Source organism: Patiria miniata, unplaced genomic scaffold (genome assembly GCF_015706575.1).
Source record: "Patiria miniata isolate m_02_andy unplaced genomic scaffold, ASM1570657v1 HiC_scaffold_3, whole genome shotgun sequence".
Taxonomy (NCBI): domain Eukaryota; kingdom Metazoa; phylum Echinodermata; class Asteroidea; order Valvatida; family Asterinidae; genus Patiria; species Patiria miniata.
This window is the reverse complement of record NW_024037069.1, coordinates 42,521,749-42,541,151: the sequence shown is the minus strand read 5'-3', so window position 1 is coordinate 42,541,151 and position 19,403 is coordinate 42,521,749. Positions and strand designations below refer to the sequence as shown.

At 40.1% G+C, this 19,403-nt stretch overlaps 1 protein-coding gene across 1 annotated transcript; it reads left to right on the top strand.

Annotated features, from left to right (window-relative positions):
• Positions 1-810: 810 nt before the first annotated feature.
• LOC119736367 (CMP-sialic acid transporter-like) lies at positions 811-19,192 on the top strand. The gene is made up of 5 exons (XM_038210380.1): positions 811-910; positions 11,379-11,716; positions 13,090-13,312; positions 14,667-14,843; positions 17,300-19,192. The coding sequence occupies exons 1-5, from the start codon at positions 823-825 to the stop codon at positions 17,542-17,544; spliced, it is 1,071 nt and encodes a 356-aa protein (XP_038066308.1). The 5' UTR covers positions 811-822; the 3' UTR covers positions 17,545-19,192.
• Positions 19,193-19,403: the final 211 nt, after the last annotated feature.

Here is a 19,403-nt window from a genome sequence, read left to right as displayed (position 1 = left end):
TTTATCAAAAAACAAATATTGTTGGTCGAACTTTTGTATTCTTTAAAAAAAAAATAATACAAGTGTTATCCAGTAAATTTATGTAGGAAAATATTATTCTGAAGCGATTAATTAAATTAATTTAATTTCAGTTTCAAGTTATTGTTACCGAAAAAAAAGTCGACGAATCTGTACTCAGGGCGAGATTCTTCGAAAATATGCGAGATTTGGGTGCAGTCTGGTTCCAGTCATTTTTCCCATGTACTTTGGTATTACTCTAGTCTGATTCCTGAACCCTAATCGTTCGAGTGCGTATTAATGGGCATAGTGACCGTTTTAGCCGATTTTCGGCTAACTTTGACAGATTTTTTGTTAAAACGAGTTTGACAGAAAATCTGGCAGAATTGATTTTTTTGGGGCAGATTTCTGGCAGAATTTTGCAAAAATGGTTGACAGAAAAACAGCAAGTTTGAAACAAAATGGTACATTTGTTTTAAAAAACAGCGCCAATCTTTTTCAAACAAACCCTTGCAAAATGGGACAGGTTGCCTGGTTTAGGCGCTGAGGTTCACTGGAGCGAGATCGTAGTCGTGACGTATAACTGCATTTTGCCTAAAATTTACGCAATTTCATAACAATTTTAATTTGTCCATAGATTAATTTATAATGTAATTTGAACCTTAATTAAGGCAATATTACAGCATTTGCATGTGATTTTAAGTGTTTATAGGGTATTTCGAGTAATTCTGATTTCTGGGCAGTTTGGCAGATTTTTGATAAATCTGACAGATTTTTAAAGTGAATTTAGCAGAATTTGGCCATGACCTTACGGTCACCCTGTTAATGGGCGAGGGATCCGAACGAAATTTTGACTCGCGATCGTCGGCTGCATGCCTGAGGAGAGTGCCCGACCTCAAAATGGCTTCAAATGGTATGTTTTTCAAATAATCTACGCATGAAATTTTGAAACAAATATTTCACAAACTACTCCTTAAAATTTGGTTGTTATATGTACAGCGATCATGCGATCTCTGTGGCTTGATCAGTGAAAGTTTACATGTTTTTGGACCCAACGATGACGGTGGACGACCCTCGGCTCTTGCATCGTATACATACATGTACTGTACATGTACATGTACATGATGTAGCATGCAGCCGCGTAGGCTCCATGGCAGTATGCACATAGGCCGGCCGAGGCCGTTTTCTCTGCAGGCATTCTGGATCGTACTTTTACAGTACACATTGGCTATCTTTACGGCAGCCGTAACGCGATTTTCAACTGATATTGTTACAGTGTTGCAAAATCACCATTGTGAATCTATATCACATTTAGGAAAGAATTCCATACAGGTAGGATGGGTTGCCCTATTATCGCGGTACTTATCACGTTTCTCGTTCGGAATAGAAATTGCCAACTAACCTTCCTGAATTGTCCTGTCTTTTGTGTAGTATAACTCTTCCTTTTTAAATTAATATAAAAAAATCCGACGGTTTGGTGGTCTATTCCGTGTACGATGCCTGTGAAAATAGACATGCGCGGCGTGTGCGAACGGAGGTGGACTCCCTATTATCGCGGTATGCGGGAAGTGGTTTTTATAATGATCCCAACTTTTTTGTTCATAGTTTATCTTTGACCAAAACACCCCCTGAATAAAGTCTGATATTTTCCCTGTAACGTTCAAGTTGATTAAAGACAAATTTTCTGCAGGATGATTTCTTAAGACCCTGCCCTTCCCCCGAAAGGAGAACACAAATCCCTGAGGCAAGTCTACTGATCGGCGATTGAAGGCGCCATTCACTTTACACGGTGTGCCGTTTTATTTTCGCTATCGCGCGGTGCTTATTTTGATCCCGTAAATGTTGTTACGATTTCGCGCTGCAAATATCGTCGTTCGACTTCATTTTACATTTGCAGCTGAAGAATGGGAACCAGACAATGGAACTTTCATGGACAGAGCACAATTAAAGATTTATGTTAAAATATAAACGGTACCTTTTAGCAGACACGGTGAGGGAACATTTTGCAAGTTTTGGAAAACGTTAATATTTATTAAAATCGTTAAAAGTCCCGAAAGACACAACATTTTTTAATCGTCCTTTTTATACAACTCGGTAGAAAATCCTTGATGACTGGTGAACTGGATAAAAATCGCCACTTGAAGGAGTTTTGACAACGCAAAAAGAGAAATTTCCCATGCCGCGATAATAGGGATGCCGCGATAATAGGGAGTCCGAGTATATGTCACTTTTTCAATCAATTTTCAAGCGCCAAAAAGTTACTTTCTATGGTTCTTTCATCTATTGGGAAAAGTTCCATACTCGGATGTCAATTTATCTGCTGCCAAACATATTTATTGTCACCTCACCTTGTCATTTGAACGAAAAGAAATCCAGGAAGCTGTGTAAAGGTGAAAAAAATGTACTCAAAATGTGTTTTTAGAGCACATTTTGGATGCATACGTCGTACAGAACTAACTTAAAGCAGCCGGTCAAAACTGATTGCAGTGGCTGAAAAGACAGCGGTACGTTATACACGTGACATCAACAACCATGACGTCGCATGAGCCTGCCAATGATAGTTCAATACGTCATTATGAATATTTATTTTCTCATGAATATTTAGTTTATTTCAATGGATACTTCAAATACGTCCAAAGATTGATGATTGCAACAGCGATCGTGCGCGGCCTAGCGGTTAAGAGTCTCGTATATCAAGCAAGCGTCAGAGGTTCGAATCCCGATGAAGTAACTGACTGATTAATAAATAGAAATTAAGGAAAGGAGAGGGTGAGAGTAGAGGAGGGAAAGTGGAGGAATAACCATAAAAGATGTAACTTTTGGCGCTAGAAAATTAATTGAAAAAAGTGACGTCCGAGTATGGAATTTTTTCCTCTTGTTATTTAAATTTTAATCACACCAGCCTTACCTGCTACACTAGTCGAACGATTGTTGCCATATTTGATGTATTTAGAGCATAACTAAGGCTAATGAATATGTAGGCCTAATAAACTAAATGTCCATGATGACGTCATGATTCTGAAACCTCACAAAGTCCTTTGAGATTGTACAAAGAATATTAAAGTGTAATTTGGTAAAACTGTGAAAAATGGTTTTTAAATTCAAGTTTCATCTATCTTTGACGTCCTTTCAAGTAATGATGTCATCATTGCAATTTTTTTTTTGGACATCTTCACTGATTATTTACACGGCCTATAACTAGTAAAATGCTTCCAGTTTCAAGTTATATTCAATTTTCACTTCCGGTAACACTGGGATAAAGGGTTAACGACTAAGTGCCCGGGAAATCAAAATACATGTATTGCTCTAGACACTGTCTAACTGATCACATAAAAGCGAGAACGGTACTCCACTAGTTCAAACTATTTTTTAAAATGTTGACATTAAATCTCTTAATTGTAATTTAATACCTGATGATGTCATGATGACGTAACAACATTTGTTTCACGTTCATATACTAGGTTTTATCATCATCCCACAAACAGTTTAGGAGAAATTTCTGCGTTTGAATTCACCTAACTTTGACATTGCGGTAGTACCGGAAGTAAACGTTGAGCGACTTTATGTACACAACGAAAAACATTTTTCAATTTATTAACCCTAACCCACCTCACTCCTCCAAAATCCTCCTGGCGGTTTTGGAGGATTCTAGAGGATTGAGGATGAATGGTGATTGAATCAAATGAGGATTCTGGAGGATTGAGGATGAATGGTGATTGAAGCACATGAGGATTTTTGAGGATGAATGGTGAATGAAGCACAAGAGGATTTTGGAGGATTGAGGATGAATGCATTTTGAGGCAGGACTGTCTGATGATTTTGAAGGATTTGGCGTTGGTTATCCTTCATTTAAACACGAGTGCAAAGTTTTGGGATGAGGAGGATTTTGGAGGATTGAGGATGAATGCATTTTGAGGCAGGACTGTCTGACAATTTTGAAAAATTTAGGCGGAGTTGAAAAATTTTGGAGGATTTTGGAGGATTGAGGATGGTTGTAAGCAACAAGGGCCTAGGGGGTTAGGGTGGTCTATCTGATTACAAAATACCAAAATAAATGATTATTTTGTTCCAAGAGTTATAAGTGAAAGAAGTTGGTAACTTTTTCAACTAAAATTGCTTGTAATTTGAAACCCAGTGACGTCATCATGACGTCAGAGTTATTTGCACCACTCGGGGTCAGGGATGTCGGTTCAAAGTTACAAGTTTATACCGTAAACCATTGAGGAGAAAACTTGCGGAGAATTACAGTCCAAAACCAAAATAAAAATAGAAACAAAGAAGCTTTATTTGAACAATTCTAAAAAAGTGATCCAGTTGTGCCCGACAGTCCAGTGTTTCCCCTGGCTAATGAACTGAGCGAGGTGGTAACAATTCAAGTTGATGATTGAAACGAAATTTACGCAGTCTGCAAACTGAAAAGAATGCAGCGCTCACAAAAATGCGCGATGATTCCAAAAACACATCGAAATTGTGAGTTCTTGATACATGGAGTTAAAGGAAAATGCTCATATATTACACAAAATGAAAATTTTTCAATTGATATTTCCTTTTTTGCCAATCTTCACAGCGAGGTGGTGATATTGGCAAAAATTGAGCGAGGTGGTCACTGCAAGTAGCGAGGTGGGCCACCTCATGTTTGAATGGGCAGGGGAAACACTGGTGCCCGATCACTCAATAAATAATCGATATCAAAAATAGCTCAATCCTGAGAAGATGTCATCATGCAAATTCTTTAATAGTATGACCTCCTTGGTTAGAATACATAAAAACATTACATATCCAGCAAAACAAGGTTCACCCCTCTGGCTTTCCTGGACCACCTCATTTTCATCACAGTGCATCTACATGTAGAATCCAAAATTTTCTGAGGCCCTTACATCATCAGGGCTCAGAAAATAAAGAATTAAACTTTGATAAAACAGACAGGAAGGAATTTACTAAATGTAAGAAAGTAGCCTTGAAACAATAATATCAGGCACGGATGGGTAAACCCCCCCCCCCCCACTCTGTCCAAACAAAAATTATCATACAAATTCCTAAAAAATAATGGGAACACCCCCCCCCCCCTGCTGTGACACCCAAAAAAACTATACTTGTGTAATGTCCACCTGTTCAAAATACGGTACACCATCCTGTAATCTAGTGTTAATAATCGTCGAATTTGAACAGCGCCCCCTATTGAAATATGGTACCAGCCCCCCCCCAGTTTTTGATTTTACGGAGGCCAATAGAAAAAACCCTGTGTACATTTTCAGAATTTTTTGCTGATGAAAACGCCTCCCCCTGCAAAAATTCCTGGATCCGCCCCTGTATTTACAAACGATGTTATACATAATGATACAATTCCTTTTCCAGAATTAAATGGAACAAAAAAAGGAGATAAACATAACTTTTGCTGTGCCAGGAATCGCCTCAGATTGCACCACAGAGCATCTAGAATCGAACATTGTTTAGGGCCCTTAAGCGAGCCCTGGAACGTACCCCGTAAGGGCGTTGCGCTCTGCGCTCGCATTAATTTTGTCCTTCTTTAGAAATTCCAGCACCCCCTGGCAAAAGTTTGTTCCAGCGGGCTTGGAATGGAAGCTCTGGTGAAATCAGATAACCATAATTCGGTTTTAAATTTTTTTTAGGATAACCAGATTTTGAAATCTCCGATATCTTTTACCACTATCTTTTTTTATCAGGCCATGAGAATTTTCAGATTTTTGTCCAAAATCAGAATTTTTGAATCTGGGAGAAAGACATTAGCAGTATAGAAAGATATGCATTTTTCAGACACTTCGTCAATTTTCAGATTTTTTTTCAATTGATGATCTCATCCCTGTTTTATCTCAATATCGCAGCAGAAACAGAAACAGATTCATAAAAGTATTTCAAGTTGTATCATAGTTGTGGTTCTTTTATGTGCATTGCATTTCTTTTTAACCGAAAAATCGCAACTCATAATGTCCTCTTCACACATATACATGTACAACAACAGCCAAATGTTTGCCCCCAAAAAATTGAAAACAAAAAGTAAATATGAAATGGTGAGATAGGTTTTATAGCCATTGCGCAGAAATACTCAGACGCAGCTCTATGTAAACGGTGCACAACCAGATGCATTGGATCAATACTGTTATTAGCCTGGCCCTATTTTTGCTCAAATCTGTATTCAAATACATGTACATAAGTTGAACATTAACAATTTGTGTATGTGGATAGAATTGGAGCCCATTGTGTATGTTAATTCATTCCATTTAGGTGGGGGGGGGGAATGGATGCTGACGTGGCCGTGGACTAAGTGAGTGGATTGTTGACAGTGTGTTTTGGTTTCGTTTTAATTGTCGGAACTGGAAGATAATTTATGGAATACATGTACACATACACACACTTAAGAGGTGATATTTTGTAATATTTTTTTTTCACAAATTAGGCCAAAAAAAGAATAGTTCTGCTTCCGGTTACCCTTCCTACCCTATTTTGACAGCCCCTACCCTCATTTTTTTTTGGGGGGGGGGATGAGAAAATAAACCAAAAACCAGCATTTACTGCCTTTTACCCTTGGATACATGTACACACAGTCTATGATCAACACCAAAAAAATGCCATTTTTTTTACCTACCTACATGTACCTACCCTATTTTCAAATGCCATGTAATCAGAAGCAGAACTATTTTTTTTGGGGGGGGGGGTGGGGGGGGGGGCTTATCCCAGATGTTGAAAATGAACCCAAATTCATAGAGGTGGAACCTATACATGTTCCTTGTAATTACCCAATCTCTCCTTCAATGTTGTTTACTGTAAAGAATAGAAAATATTGTTAAATCTGTAGACAGTATTAGTAGCACCATTGCAAGAAAACAATCAGCTAACGTTTTGGTTCATGTATTGTGGACGTGTGCAAGTGAAAAGTATTGTTCAGCCTCCAAGGTCAAGAACAAAATACTGGACAATGGTGGCAGGAAAGGTTTACACACGACTGCACACGTATACAAGGAAAGCAACAATGGCCAACAGTACTTCTGTTTATTCTGTTACTAAGGTCAGAGGGACCCACCCACATGAACATATGTACGTGTGTGTTTGATACATAGAGCTATATTAAATTACTAGAGCGCTGACCCGTGTGCAAAGTGATGCGTGCTGGGCGCATCCATATTTGTGCACAAACCTATGGAAAACTCAAAATTTTGTACGGCTTTTGTACGGCTATTTGCATATCTTTGTTTGTATTCATAAAAAGGTGCGTTACCGAAGTTGATACGCCCAAAACCGCAACGCACGATCAACAAATGTGCGTTTCATTTTGCTCTGCGCAAACAGCAACGCGTGCGTGTATCCACTGCAGATGCTTTTTGCCGTGTCGTATTTTAACCGTTATGAGGTGCTTTAGTTCTTTGCGTACATGTATGTTCTACTTGCGCGTTGCATTTAGAGTACACTTTTAAAACTCAATCCATCTAATTTCATTGTGTTCTACAAACACGCATGTGAATTCAAAATGTCTGCACCCAGAACGGCTTCAAAGCGTCCGCGTGCCCAAGAATGAGGAGTTAGCGCTCTAGTAATTTAATATACATGTAGCTCTTGCTTTGATATGAAAGCATAATTCTGCATTTTCACACGTACTTGAATTCACATGGAAATGGCAGTGTTCGGTGAACTGACAAACTGGGTCTGAATGGCACCCACTGAGGTTTAAAGTGGAGTTTCCATTACAGAGAAATACATCAGGCATGCAACTTTTCCTCGGATCAGCTGATTTCCTCTTTTTTTCACTTCCAATGTGTGCCATTGAAAATAGAAAAAACACTGTACAAAGTCTTGGAAAGATTTGAATTTCCTTTTTTTTGTGACTTCCCAGTTGCATGCCTGATACATACATGCACAGAACAGGGTTTGCAATGGACATACATTTCCAAATAAACATTTTAATACAAAAGCAACAGTCATTCTCGCTTTTCTTTAAAATGAAGCTGTGGACTGAGGGGTATTGTCATCGCCTATGGCGTCCATCTGTTCATCCGTCTGTGTTTACCATGGACCACTTGCGGGGTACTTGAACAAGGGGAACGGTACTCCTAGTAACGGTCTGGTTCATTAGTAAAATCTTTAGAAAAAGGGTACCCCACTGCCCACAACGAAATCTTTAAAAAAAAAAAGGACAACAATGCACCTACAAAATGTACCCCGGAACTGTTCATCCGCTGGGATGTCTGTCCATCTGGACAGCTTAGTTTCCGGATGATAACTTGAGTTTGAAATGTTGTTTGGGATTGTAACTTCGGTAGGGGGTTGCCCTTAGGAGTAGGCAAGTTGGGATTGGTTTTGAGGTCAAAAGGTCAAAGTCACCGTGGTGAGCTAAACGTTAATGGTTTCCGGATGATAACTTGACTCCGGCTGAGGGGTTTCAACAGCAACGCTGTTATTTTGAGAGATCCCATTTATTGATACTGGCATAAATGTTTTGAAGATGTTGTTTATCGCCCCCCTCCCATCCACACCCCTTTGGGTTTTTTTTTTAATCAACAACCCAGGATCATACATTTTATGTTTGTCATCGGTTGACTCATTTTATTATAATAAAATGTGCAATAAGGTATGTGTGCAAGAGACATAGGGTATGATGTCTGTTTATGCCCACATTTGTTTACATGCACTTACATGTATTACAATACTTGTATTTGCATGTTTCTATACACTAACTCAGCAACAGCCATGTTCTGAGGTGGCACTGCCGTGGCACCAGGCTCGTGTGAGTCGCGCTCAGGTGGTGCGCACGCACTCCGGGCTCCTTCGAACAACACTGTTACCAAAATGCGCACGCGCCTCGTCTTTAAGAACACGTGCGGCATGCGCACGAGCGTGGCACCACCGCAAAAATGGCTTCTAATTTTGTTTGCCGTATTACACTATAGTCATTTTGCCATATTGTGAACAGGTGTTTATACTGTATTTAATTAAATTTAAATACCGGTACCTTTTGTATTTCATTAACTAAATTATGGGGGGGGGGGGGCAAATTGTTCAAAGCTGAGTATGTGTAAGCGAGTGTTAAAAATCCATGGACTGTCTGCATCTGAATTTGATTTTAGTTTTAACAAAGAAATTTGAAAAGTTATATGAACCTGCAACCTCCAGGTTACTCCAACGACTGTGCTATCGAGTCCCATGGTGTTTTGTGTGGGTGTGTGTGTGTTTTGGGGTGTTTGGGTGGTTTTTTTTAAGTTCAAGGGGCACTAATGAGAAGCCATGTCATCATCTCATGCCGCTGAACCATAGTCATACTCATGAAGCTAACATAATGAGATGTACGTACAAACAATGCCCAATCCTACACTAACCCTCAGTGGGTTCATTTTAAAATGCAGAGTCTTGTTTAACCCTAACGTACCTGAATCCATCAAAATCCACACCCCTGTTTCGGGGGATTTCGGCGGATTCAGGATACCTCCATATTGCACAAACTGGGGAATTTTGATGGATTCAGGATTGTAAGCCTAGTGGAACTGCAAGATTTTGATGGATTCAGGATACCTCTATATTGAGCTGTTGGGGGACTTTGGCAGATTCAGGATCTCAACAGATTTACTCCCGCCTAACTGGTGGATTCTGATGGACTCTCTGGCCGCCAACATTTTTTTGCATGGCAAAATTGATGGATTTTGTCGGATTCAGGATACTTTTTAGTAAAAGAGCCCAAGGGGTTAGGGTTAATAAATGGAGCATGGTTAGGGTTAGGAACACTTGGTCGTAAACTGTAGTAGACTATCATTCTGTGGGTATGGAAAATGTTGTTTTCTCCCCACAAAACGATTTGTGCCAATTAGTAATTGTTATGGTTGATAAACAGATATGTTGCCATTCTTCAGGTGATAAACTACATTTGCCACTTCATCAGTTGACAATTCCATTATCAGGTAAAAACAAAACAAAAGAAAGTCATTCTCCATGTACCTGTAATAAGCAAATGTTCATGTCAAGTTACGTTTGACATCCGCACATCCCATCTACATGTATAATTTGTTTATTGAAATTCAGAGGCGGATCTACGGGTGGAGGGGAGGTATGATAAAAATCTCCCCCCCCCCCTTGAGCCTCAAACAAAAGAAAATTCAAAACATTTCAATGTATGCTTACATTACATTTGAAACATGCATTCTCATTGGTTAGGCTCCTCCTGAGTTTTGAAAGAAAAAAAAGCACTCATTTGGCAAGCTCATCACATTCCATGAAATGACACTGCGCATTGGCTGTTTGTGTCTTGTGTGCAAATGTCATCCTTGTACTCATATGATCTGCAAACCTTCAGTTTATTATTTTTTTTGGAGGGGGGTTTAAAACTATGTTTTGCTCTATAACCTGTTCTTAGAAGTCAAAATAATATGCACACAGCTATTTACATGTAATTTGTAGTATTAGTGAAGGTATATTTATAGAAAAATGTCATGGGTTGCTGGGGTTGACGACTTACCTGCAGCATTCCCTCACACATCACAATTTCCTCTGATAATTTGACATTCACAGTTGACTGAGAGTCAACTCAAATGTTGCTCATGTCATGTCATAATTATTGGTGCCGGCAACCAACGACCAAGATAAAACGCCCTGCTTGTTAGTCATACATTCGCATTTTTTTCATGTGATTTTTGGCGTCATAAATGTTGTTGGAATGTACATGTACAACCTGTTCTGTGGTTAGTGGTTTCGTTATTCTTGTTGCTTTAATATCCCATGAGACGTGTGAACATGTACCCCATTTTTTAGCACTGAGGTATTTTTTTTCTTTTTACTGAGATTTTCCAGACTCTGACCAAATCTAATACCGGGCCGTGACACAATGTCACATTCTTTGGATTTTTTCACACAAAATGGGGCTGTTTACAAAAAATGTCCGTCCCATGTACATGTACATGTACAGACATTACATGTAAAAGTTTAACATTAATGCTGGTTTGGCTGTACAGTGTTGTGTCCATCACAGTATAAGTGGAGTCTCTCTTCGCCATTTCCCCACGCTTTCCTCATGCAGTGTTGCCAAACTTCTTTGTTGGCAAACTTCAAATTCATTCAGTTAAATACTGGTACTTTTTCTTGCTGTTGAACCTTTGTGAGCAATTGTCATGAAATTTAGTCCAAAATTCAAAGTAGATTTCAATCTCGTAATGGCACTGGACTAGATGTGTATTAATATTGCACATCAGAGGAAAGAGTTGCACCTAGGCTTCAATTGTTAAATCGTGGTTTATCATTTCAATGGCAGTCACACAGTACAATTTTTGAAAATATAATTTCAGTGTCATGTTTTCAGAAGGCACAAGCGTCACATATTCATATCGTATTCATTTTGTAACATAGTAACCGTTTTGTGGGGTGTGATTCTTTGTTTCTTTCCGCAGAAGGAGCAAGCTTAGGTTTCAAGATCTACATCCTCTTAGTCCTGACCCTCAACGCCACGGGCTACATCTTACTCATCCGCTACACCCGGTCCCAGGCTGGCGCCCTGTACTCCTCCACCACCACCGTGGTCCTCACGGAGGTGTCCAAGCTCCTCATCAGTCTCCTCCTGTTGGTCAAGGAGCATCGCAGCGTGCTGGGCATGCTCAATGATGTCTGGAATGGCGTCTTCATGAACCCTCGCGACACCTTCAAGATGTGCGTGCCGTCCATCATCTACGCTATTCAGAACAACCTGGCGTTCGTGGCGCTCTCCAATCTGGATGCTGCCACGTATCAGGTAAGGAATGAAAGATTCCGATTTCGGGAGAAAATGCTCATTGACACCAGTGTGAAGCTACTTCTGATATTCTCCAAATAATATGGTTAATACAGTGAGTTGACAAAATGTACGTCTAACAACAGCTGTCAGACATTGGGATAATTGACTGGCCTCCTGCTACTAGTAATTTGACCCTTATTTTCAAGGCAATTTCTGTAGGCATTCTAGAATGAATCCAACACTTGAGGTAATCAAATCTTACATGTACTTAATATTTCCAGGGCTGTATTGTCATGACGTTATCGAAGTCCAGGCAAATATTTGAGATTTAGAGTTTAGACTGATGGGTCTCCTACACCCTAGGTCCTCAGCTACCACCTTAGACTGATGGGTCTCCTATACCCTAGGTCCTCCCTCTACTGACACTGCAACCCTACTGTTCCACTTCAGTGGGCACCAAGCTTGCTCTAGGATCCCGTCTACTTGGCATCCTCACAGGATGCAACTTCACACTTCATTGATTTCGCCTTTTGCTACTTAAGTATTCACTTTCTTAGAGTTTAGGCACTCTCCGGAAGACGGTCAGAGCATACTGACCGGAACGTCGAGTTTATACCTCTGGTTCTTTTCAGAACCATTCTCTTAGTTGAGAAATTATTCGCACATGGTGTTTCCGCAAACCTTTCATTATTTAGTATCTCCACCATGCAAAGCCTCAAATCTTACTTAGATTTAGAGTTGAAGCAAATTAGGAACAAATAGTAAATCATCTGTTGTACAGTGTCTCAAAGCATATAGTACCTGTTTTACCTGTTCATGATGTGTACAGCGGTTTCCCATTTTAAAGGCCGAATCCTACTCGATGCCAAACGCAAAGCCCAATGTGAATTTGTGACTTAACAGCAAACATGTCATTGCAATTTCAAAAGAGTTGAACTCATTACAACTCCAGAAAATTTTACTGCAACTGTTTTACCAGTATGCCAAATCTGCATTACATTTGCACAAACTAATTTTAATTAGCCTCCACTGCTTAAAACAACTACATCAGCCAGAGTCCGGCAGTCTCCTGATGATGAGCAGAGCATACTGTTCGAAATGTCAAGTTAAACCAACTGGTTCTTCTCAGAACCACAAAACTCACTAAGTGACATCATTCACATGGTGTTACCGCAAACCTCCCATTCATTGATCATGTCCACCATGCAAACCCTTAAGTCTTACTTAGTTTTTTATTCAACTAAGGCCGTGTCCGAACGGGCTTCCAGAGCTATGGCTACGTCTATTGTCAGCGCGTCCCCGCGTATTTTCAATGGGCGCAGACCTAGACCTAGTTCTAGACAGCTGATTCGGATGCAGCCTAACCCTATTTCTATCTCTCCTCGTCTAAGGTTTCCTACCAGATGAAGGTGATCACCACGGCCATGTTCATGGTCCTCATGCTCAATAAGAGCCTGTCCAAGTTCCAGTGGCTGGCCATCTTGCTGCTGTTCATGGGCGTGGCACTGGTACAGGTGGAGTCGGCGACGGGAACAAAGGCAGGGGAGGCACACTACAACTACCCCGTGGGCTTGCTGTGCATTGTCATCTCGTGTTTATGCTCTGGGTTTGCCGGTGAGGAGCTGTTCCGTCTTTAATCCTAACCGCCCTGAATCCTTCAAAATCCTCTTTGCTAAAGTGGAGGAATTTGGAGGATTGAGGTTACATGGCAAAAAGGCGGTAGGATGCACTTTGTCAAGGTCTCAGGCCAGACCTTGTGTTGTTTTGCTCAGCCATGCATACTATAGGGCTGGATTATGCTTGAAATCCTCCGTACTTCTCCAGGATGTCACTGGCCAAGACTCAACATATTGACAGTCACTGCTGCAGGATTTTGCAGGATTCAGGCAGTGGTCACCCCTCCACACCATATTCAAGAAATAATGGAGGAATTTGCAGGATTGAGGCTATGCTATTTTTCCACGAGGCCAATTGGAGGATTTTGCAGGATTGAGGCTACATCCTAGCAAAAAGGCCTAGGGAGTTAGGGTTAATAACAGTGAGAAAATGGCAGTTGCACATCAGCTGAAGCATTTTCCAATGCTTGATGTTTTTGTTTATTTAAATACAAATGATGGTGTAGTTTAGAACACCTTACTTACACCATTATTATTGTACGAGGGTAACGAAAGTGACAGAATCATAAACATGGAAAACTGCTATGAAAATTACATTTAGCACTCCCAGTTTTTGTTTTTTGGCCAATTTTGTTGATAGTTGGTCCCCTCTGCACTATGCTGTGACAAATGGCTATTGATAACCTTGCTATAAATTGTGGCGTGACCAGCTGAATGGTCAACTAGACTTAGTCCAACCATCATCCACTAGCGTGCATTCGATCGGAGTTAGTTGAACTGTGGTCCTTGATTGAAATTGCCCCTTTTGTTGCACGTTTCCGTGCTAAAGTAAAAATTATCTGACAAACATTCACGACAAATATACATGGTACATGTACATACCATATTGGCTGGAAGCCTTTTTTTGCCAGGCAAATACTTCTTGTACCTAACAATTGTCTGCGCTAAGCACAGTGCCATAATGATTATTTGGCAATTGGCCGGGATAGCCCATGAAAGTCTTTCGCTTTATTTCCAGTGGGGTCCCTTGGTAGAAGATGTGGAAGGAAATTACAGTTTTAGTGGTGGGAGGAAAACCCAGGATGATATCCTAGGGAAAACCCACGGAATCAGGCAGGGACTGAAAACCTAATCCACGAATTCGCCAAGGCAGGATTCGCACCCGGTCACAGCGGTGGAAGGCAAGGAAAGTACCGCTACGCCAACCTGGTCCCCGCCATGAAGTCGGTCCCAGATCTTGTTTTACTACTTTCAAATAATTTTTAAACTGTCTTTCCATTACGTATTATCAGTGAAAACATTGAGTTATTTTTCAATCCAGTTATCCATTTTTCTCTTCTTTTTTTTTACAGGTGTTTATTTTGAGAAAGTTTTAAAAGGTACCAGTACATCGCTATGGATACGGAATGTCCAGATGTACATGTTTGGCATCGTGAGTGGTCTGGTCGCCGTCTTTTCGACAGATAGCGAGGTCATCTTAGAAAAAGGCTTTCTGCATGGCTATAACTATTTAGTGTGGTTAGTAGTTGGTAAGTTTTGAGAGTGGCTTTTTTAATCATTTTTGCACACTTCCATTCGCCTTAAATTTGGAGGAAGTTTTAATCAGCGCAATTTCAATCTTGGTGATCCAGTGGTTAAGATATCTTTCCAAAAATATAAAATGCCACAAATGAAAGATTTATCTCATTTGGAAGCTTATTATCTGTATTGTATTGAAATATAGTTTATTTCTAACAATGTTCAACAAGTCAGCTGTCGCATTGAACTGAAAAATTGATTAAAAAGTACACCAAAAAAAATCAATTTGTCTGAGTACGTCCGACAACATGGTGTTTCAAGATTTGTACTACAGCAAAGATGAATAATTCCTTATTTAAATCATTGTAGTATAAACTAACTGGTTTGTTTCAATATTAGGTTTTGCCCTTCACCGACGTATAAACACTGTATACTCGGTGTGTTACCTCCCGAGTGAAAGTTGGAAAAAATAACTCCGTGAAGGGCAAAACCTAACATTGATTTACACCACCCGACGCAAAATTCCATCTTATGAATAACTGGTGTGTTTCATCAGAATTTTAATCAACTTTTTGATTGTAACTTTTATGGTGCACACTGTTCAACTGTCCAAAAATGAACATCGAACACCGTGGCACTACCCATAAATGTTTTTCTTGAAAGTATGTAAATACTGTAGCACAGCCGGTGTCGGAAGCTACAAACGTATCAGTAGTTAATCCAGTATTGAATATTCAAAGATAAAAATCTCAAAGCGACTTAACGAGTACTGTCTGCTGTTCTTTACAATTACAGTATGGCTAACCAATGTGCTGGCACCGGTAGGCGTTGCACCTGTTGATATGCTGGCATAGCCGTTATTGGTAGTGTCAGCAGTGTCTATTGAAAAAATACAACTGAAACTCCCTACCTACTAGTATATAAATTGCAAATTCAAAGAGACTGTTAATAATTTCTCGTATTTGTTCGTCACTATAGTGACTAGCCCCATAAATGTGGCCAATTTACTGGACTACCTCCGTAAACATAGGCCACACATCCACATGTACAAAAACATGTCGAACATTGTCAAATTTTGATTTTCACATTTAGGCTTAATTTGTAGATTTTTTTGCTTAAGAAACATACTCACCCTCTTTATAGGCTAATCAGAAAGTGCTGCCTTTTTCAGGTGTCTATTTTTCGTGAAATTTCCAGATTTGTTTGCACACATTTGCGTATCAAAATTTCAACATGAAATTTCATGAAAATTAGACATCCGGAAAAGGCAGCACTTTCTGATTAGCCTATAAAGAGGGTGAGTATGCTTCTAAAGCCAAAAAAACTACAAACTAAGCCTAAATGTGAAAATCAAAATTTGAGGAAGTTCGAGTAAATTGGCCACATTTATGGGGCTATATAGTGACTAGCACACATGTAGTTGGACCTAAAAGCTGTTGATACTCTGACACAACCATTATTGGTACTTGTTAATATTGTCGAAAGTATTACAACTGAATATATTCATTCCTCATGTTGAAAGATTACAGTGGGTCCACAAACATAATTTGATATAGCATTTGTTCGTTATAGTGATTTTTGGCCACCACTGTTCAGTATACATGTATTTACAAGTTCATACAATTTGGTAACCAATATCTTCAGTATAGCAGCAAAATGTTCATCATGAGCAAAGGCTATAATATAGGAGAGAACACAGAGAGACCTGTTCATAATTTCTATACTGTTACTCTGGAATTACCAGATAATCCTAACCCTCCTCAATCCTCCAAAATCCTCCAAAATCCTTGTGGCGGTTTTGGAGGATTTTGGAGGATTGAGGATGAATGGTGTTTGAAGAAGATGAGGATTTTGGAGGATTGAGGATGAATGCATTTTTGATGCAGGACTGTCTGACGATTTGTAAGGATTGAGGCGTTGGGTATCCTTCATTTGAACATAAGTGCAACATTTTGGAGAATTGAGGATAGTTCCTAGCAAAAAAGGCCCTAGGGGGTTAATAATTATTGGTCATGGATTACAAGCACATAGGAACATTGGTAATTACTCAGAAACACTCCTACAGATTAATTGGAAAAAACCTTACTCAACGTGGAGATACGTGTAGTCCCAAATACCCTGTGAAATCACTGAAGGCGGTTTTAAAAAAGTGTGCCCACAGGCAGACTTTTTTGTTCACCTGCGTTAGCAATGGAATCGAAAACTTTACAAGACATTCAAAATTGTGTATATATGTGTTCCCTCTGTTTTCTTGAAATGTATAGCAGCCACTGAGCTAAACCTTCAACCCTACGTTAGATTTTGGGCAATTTTGTTGCTTCAAATGAAAAGTATGCACAAAGAGCTGAATGACCCATTACCTTTAAATACTGTCTGTAGTAAATACAACTGAATACTTCTATCTTTGTCATGGATGGCAAGCACAGACTCCAACTCATAGATTTTCTCCGTTTTTTTTCCCCTACAGCGATGGCAAGCATAGGCGGGCTCTACACCTCGGTCGTGGTCAAATACACGGACAACATCATCAAGGGCTTCTCCACGGCAGTCTCCATCGTTCTGGCCGCCGTGGGCTCCTTCCTCATATTCCAGAAGACGTTTGGACTCTTATTTGTAATGGGAACGGGGATGGTGATATGCGCGGTGTACTTGTACAGTCTGCCCAAGCCCCCACCTCCTAAACCCCTCACGCAACCCAGGGAGACTGTTTAAGTGCAATGCATCATACGCCATGGATAACATTGTATTTGTTTTTGTGTCAGACACTTGTCAGTAGACCTTTGCTTTGTCTGTATTGGTCTGGTTCCAAGAAGGCAAGATCATTGTTCAATACTGAATCCTATTTATAGATAATGGTACCAGTCTACATATATCTGCAAGCTTTAGGCTGCGTATGGATTACTTGGCTGCGGCTTCCTATTTATTCACATGCACTAATAGGAAGCGGCTGCAGCCACTACCCATAGACCTTTGCTTTGTCTGTATTGGTCTGGTTCCAAGAAGGCAAGATCATTGTTCAATACTAAATCCTATTTATAGATAATGGTACCAGTCTACATATATCTGCAAGCTTTAGGCTGCGTATGGACTACTTGGCTGCGGCTTCCTATTTATTCACATGCACTAATAGGAAGCGGCTGCAGCCACTACCCATAGACCTTTGCTTTGTCTGTATTGGTCTGGTTCCAAGAAGGCAAGATCATTGTTCAATACTGAATCCTATTTATAGATAATGGTACCAGTCTACATATATCTACAAGGTTTAGGCTGTGTTTGAATGACTAGGCTACGGCTTCCTATTTATTCACATGCGCTAATAGGAAGCGGCTGAAGCCACTTCCCATAGACATGTGCGTTACTGCTAGCCGTAGCCGAGTAAATCGGACACAGGCTAAGTATGGTCTACTTGACATATATTGAACAGAGCATTAATGGCTGCAGCATATTTAAGACCTAAGTAAAGAGTGTTTATAAAGTATTTTTGAGTGGCATTTCCGTGGTAGTGGTGCATTCACGAAGCCTTTATGGCTTGTGTGTCGTACAAGCTAAAAAAGAGGGAAAATGCTGACTCTTGATAGGGACGAATTTGGGCACGTGATGGCTGTACACTTGTAACAGGCCGAGCAGGCCGGGACGCGGCGCATTGCCACAAATTAAAAGAACAACCAATTAAAACACTCCGTAAACCAGACAGACTTCAGGGGCGCCTCCCAGATTTTAGTTTGATAATACACAATAAATTAAGTAACTATTTCTAGAGACCAATGAAATCACAGTATCTAAGCAGAGGATATAACAAAGGAATTTAACAAATGTATGGAGCGTAAATGCTGTGTTACACGTAGCGAACAGTAGTGTCTTTGTTGGAGGCCCCCTTCAATGGAGAAACCATTGTACACGCTATTGAAGCGATAGAATACCCGGATTGGTTTATCACTCCAAATAATTGTTACAAAACAACTCTGTACAGTTCTCACGATATTGAAATAGTATTTTTTATCGCTAACCGACTTGCACTCCTAAGCTTGGCCAGTACTCCAGTAGGGTGGAAATCGAGAGTCGGGTCTAATTTGTGTTGCAGTATTGTGTAGGTGCTAGTCCAACCTCGTCTCCATGGCTACGATCTCGGTGCGCCATGTTGGTTCCCATCATGCCTTGCGCGATCTTAACCCCTGGTATTCTGTAATTTAAATGTGCTATATTTGGGAGATTTCAATTAGGACTGCAGTCGCTTTCTATTTTGAAGATTAAAATGTTTGGGAATCAATCCTTTCAAAGATGACGTTTCGACGTCGCGTTACTAGAATTTACAATGTGCATACCTCTGTCGTCCCTTTTACAAAACAAGACAAGGGTGTTTTTGACGAAAAACGAGGCTTCCAGACTTTCCGTATTGTAGAGACATCGCACAGTCTTGAAAAAAATGTTCGTGCGTAACGTGATGTGCGAGAGATAACGCGAGCGCATATAGGGCGTGCAACCTTCAATTTACGCGCACATGACCCTCTGAATAGTTAATCAGCGTCGTTTTCGTATTTTACATGGCCAGGGGTTAGTGAAGGAATGCGCGC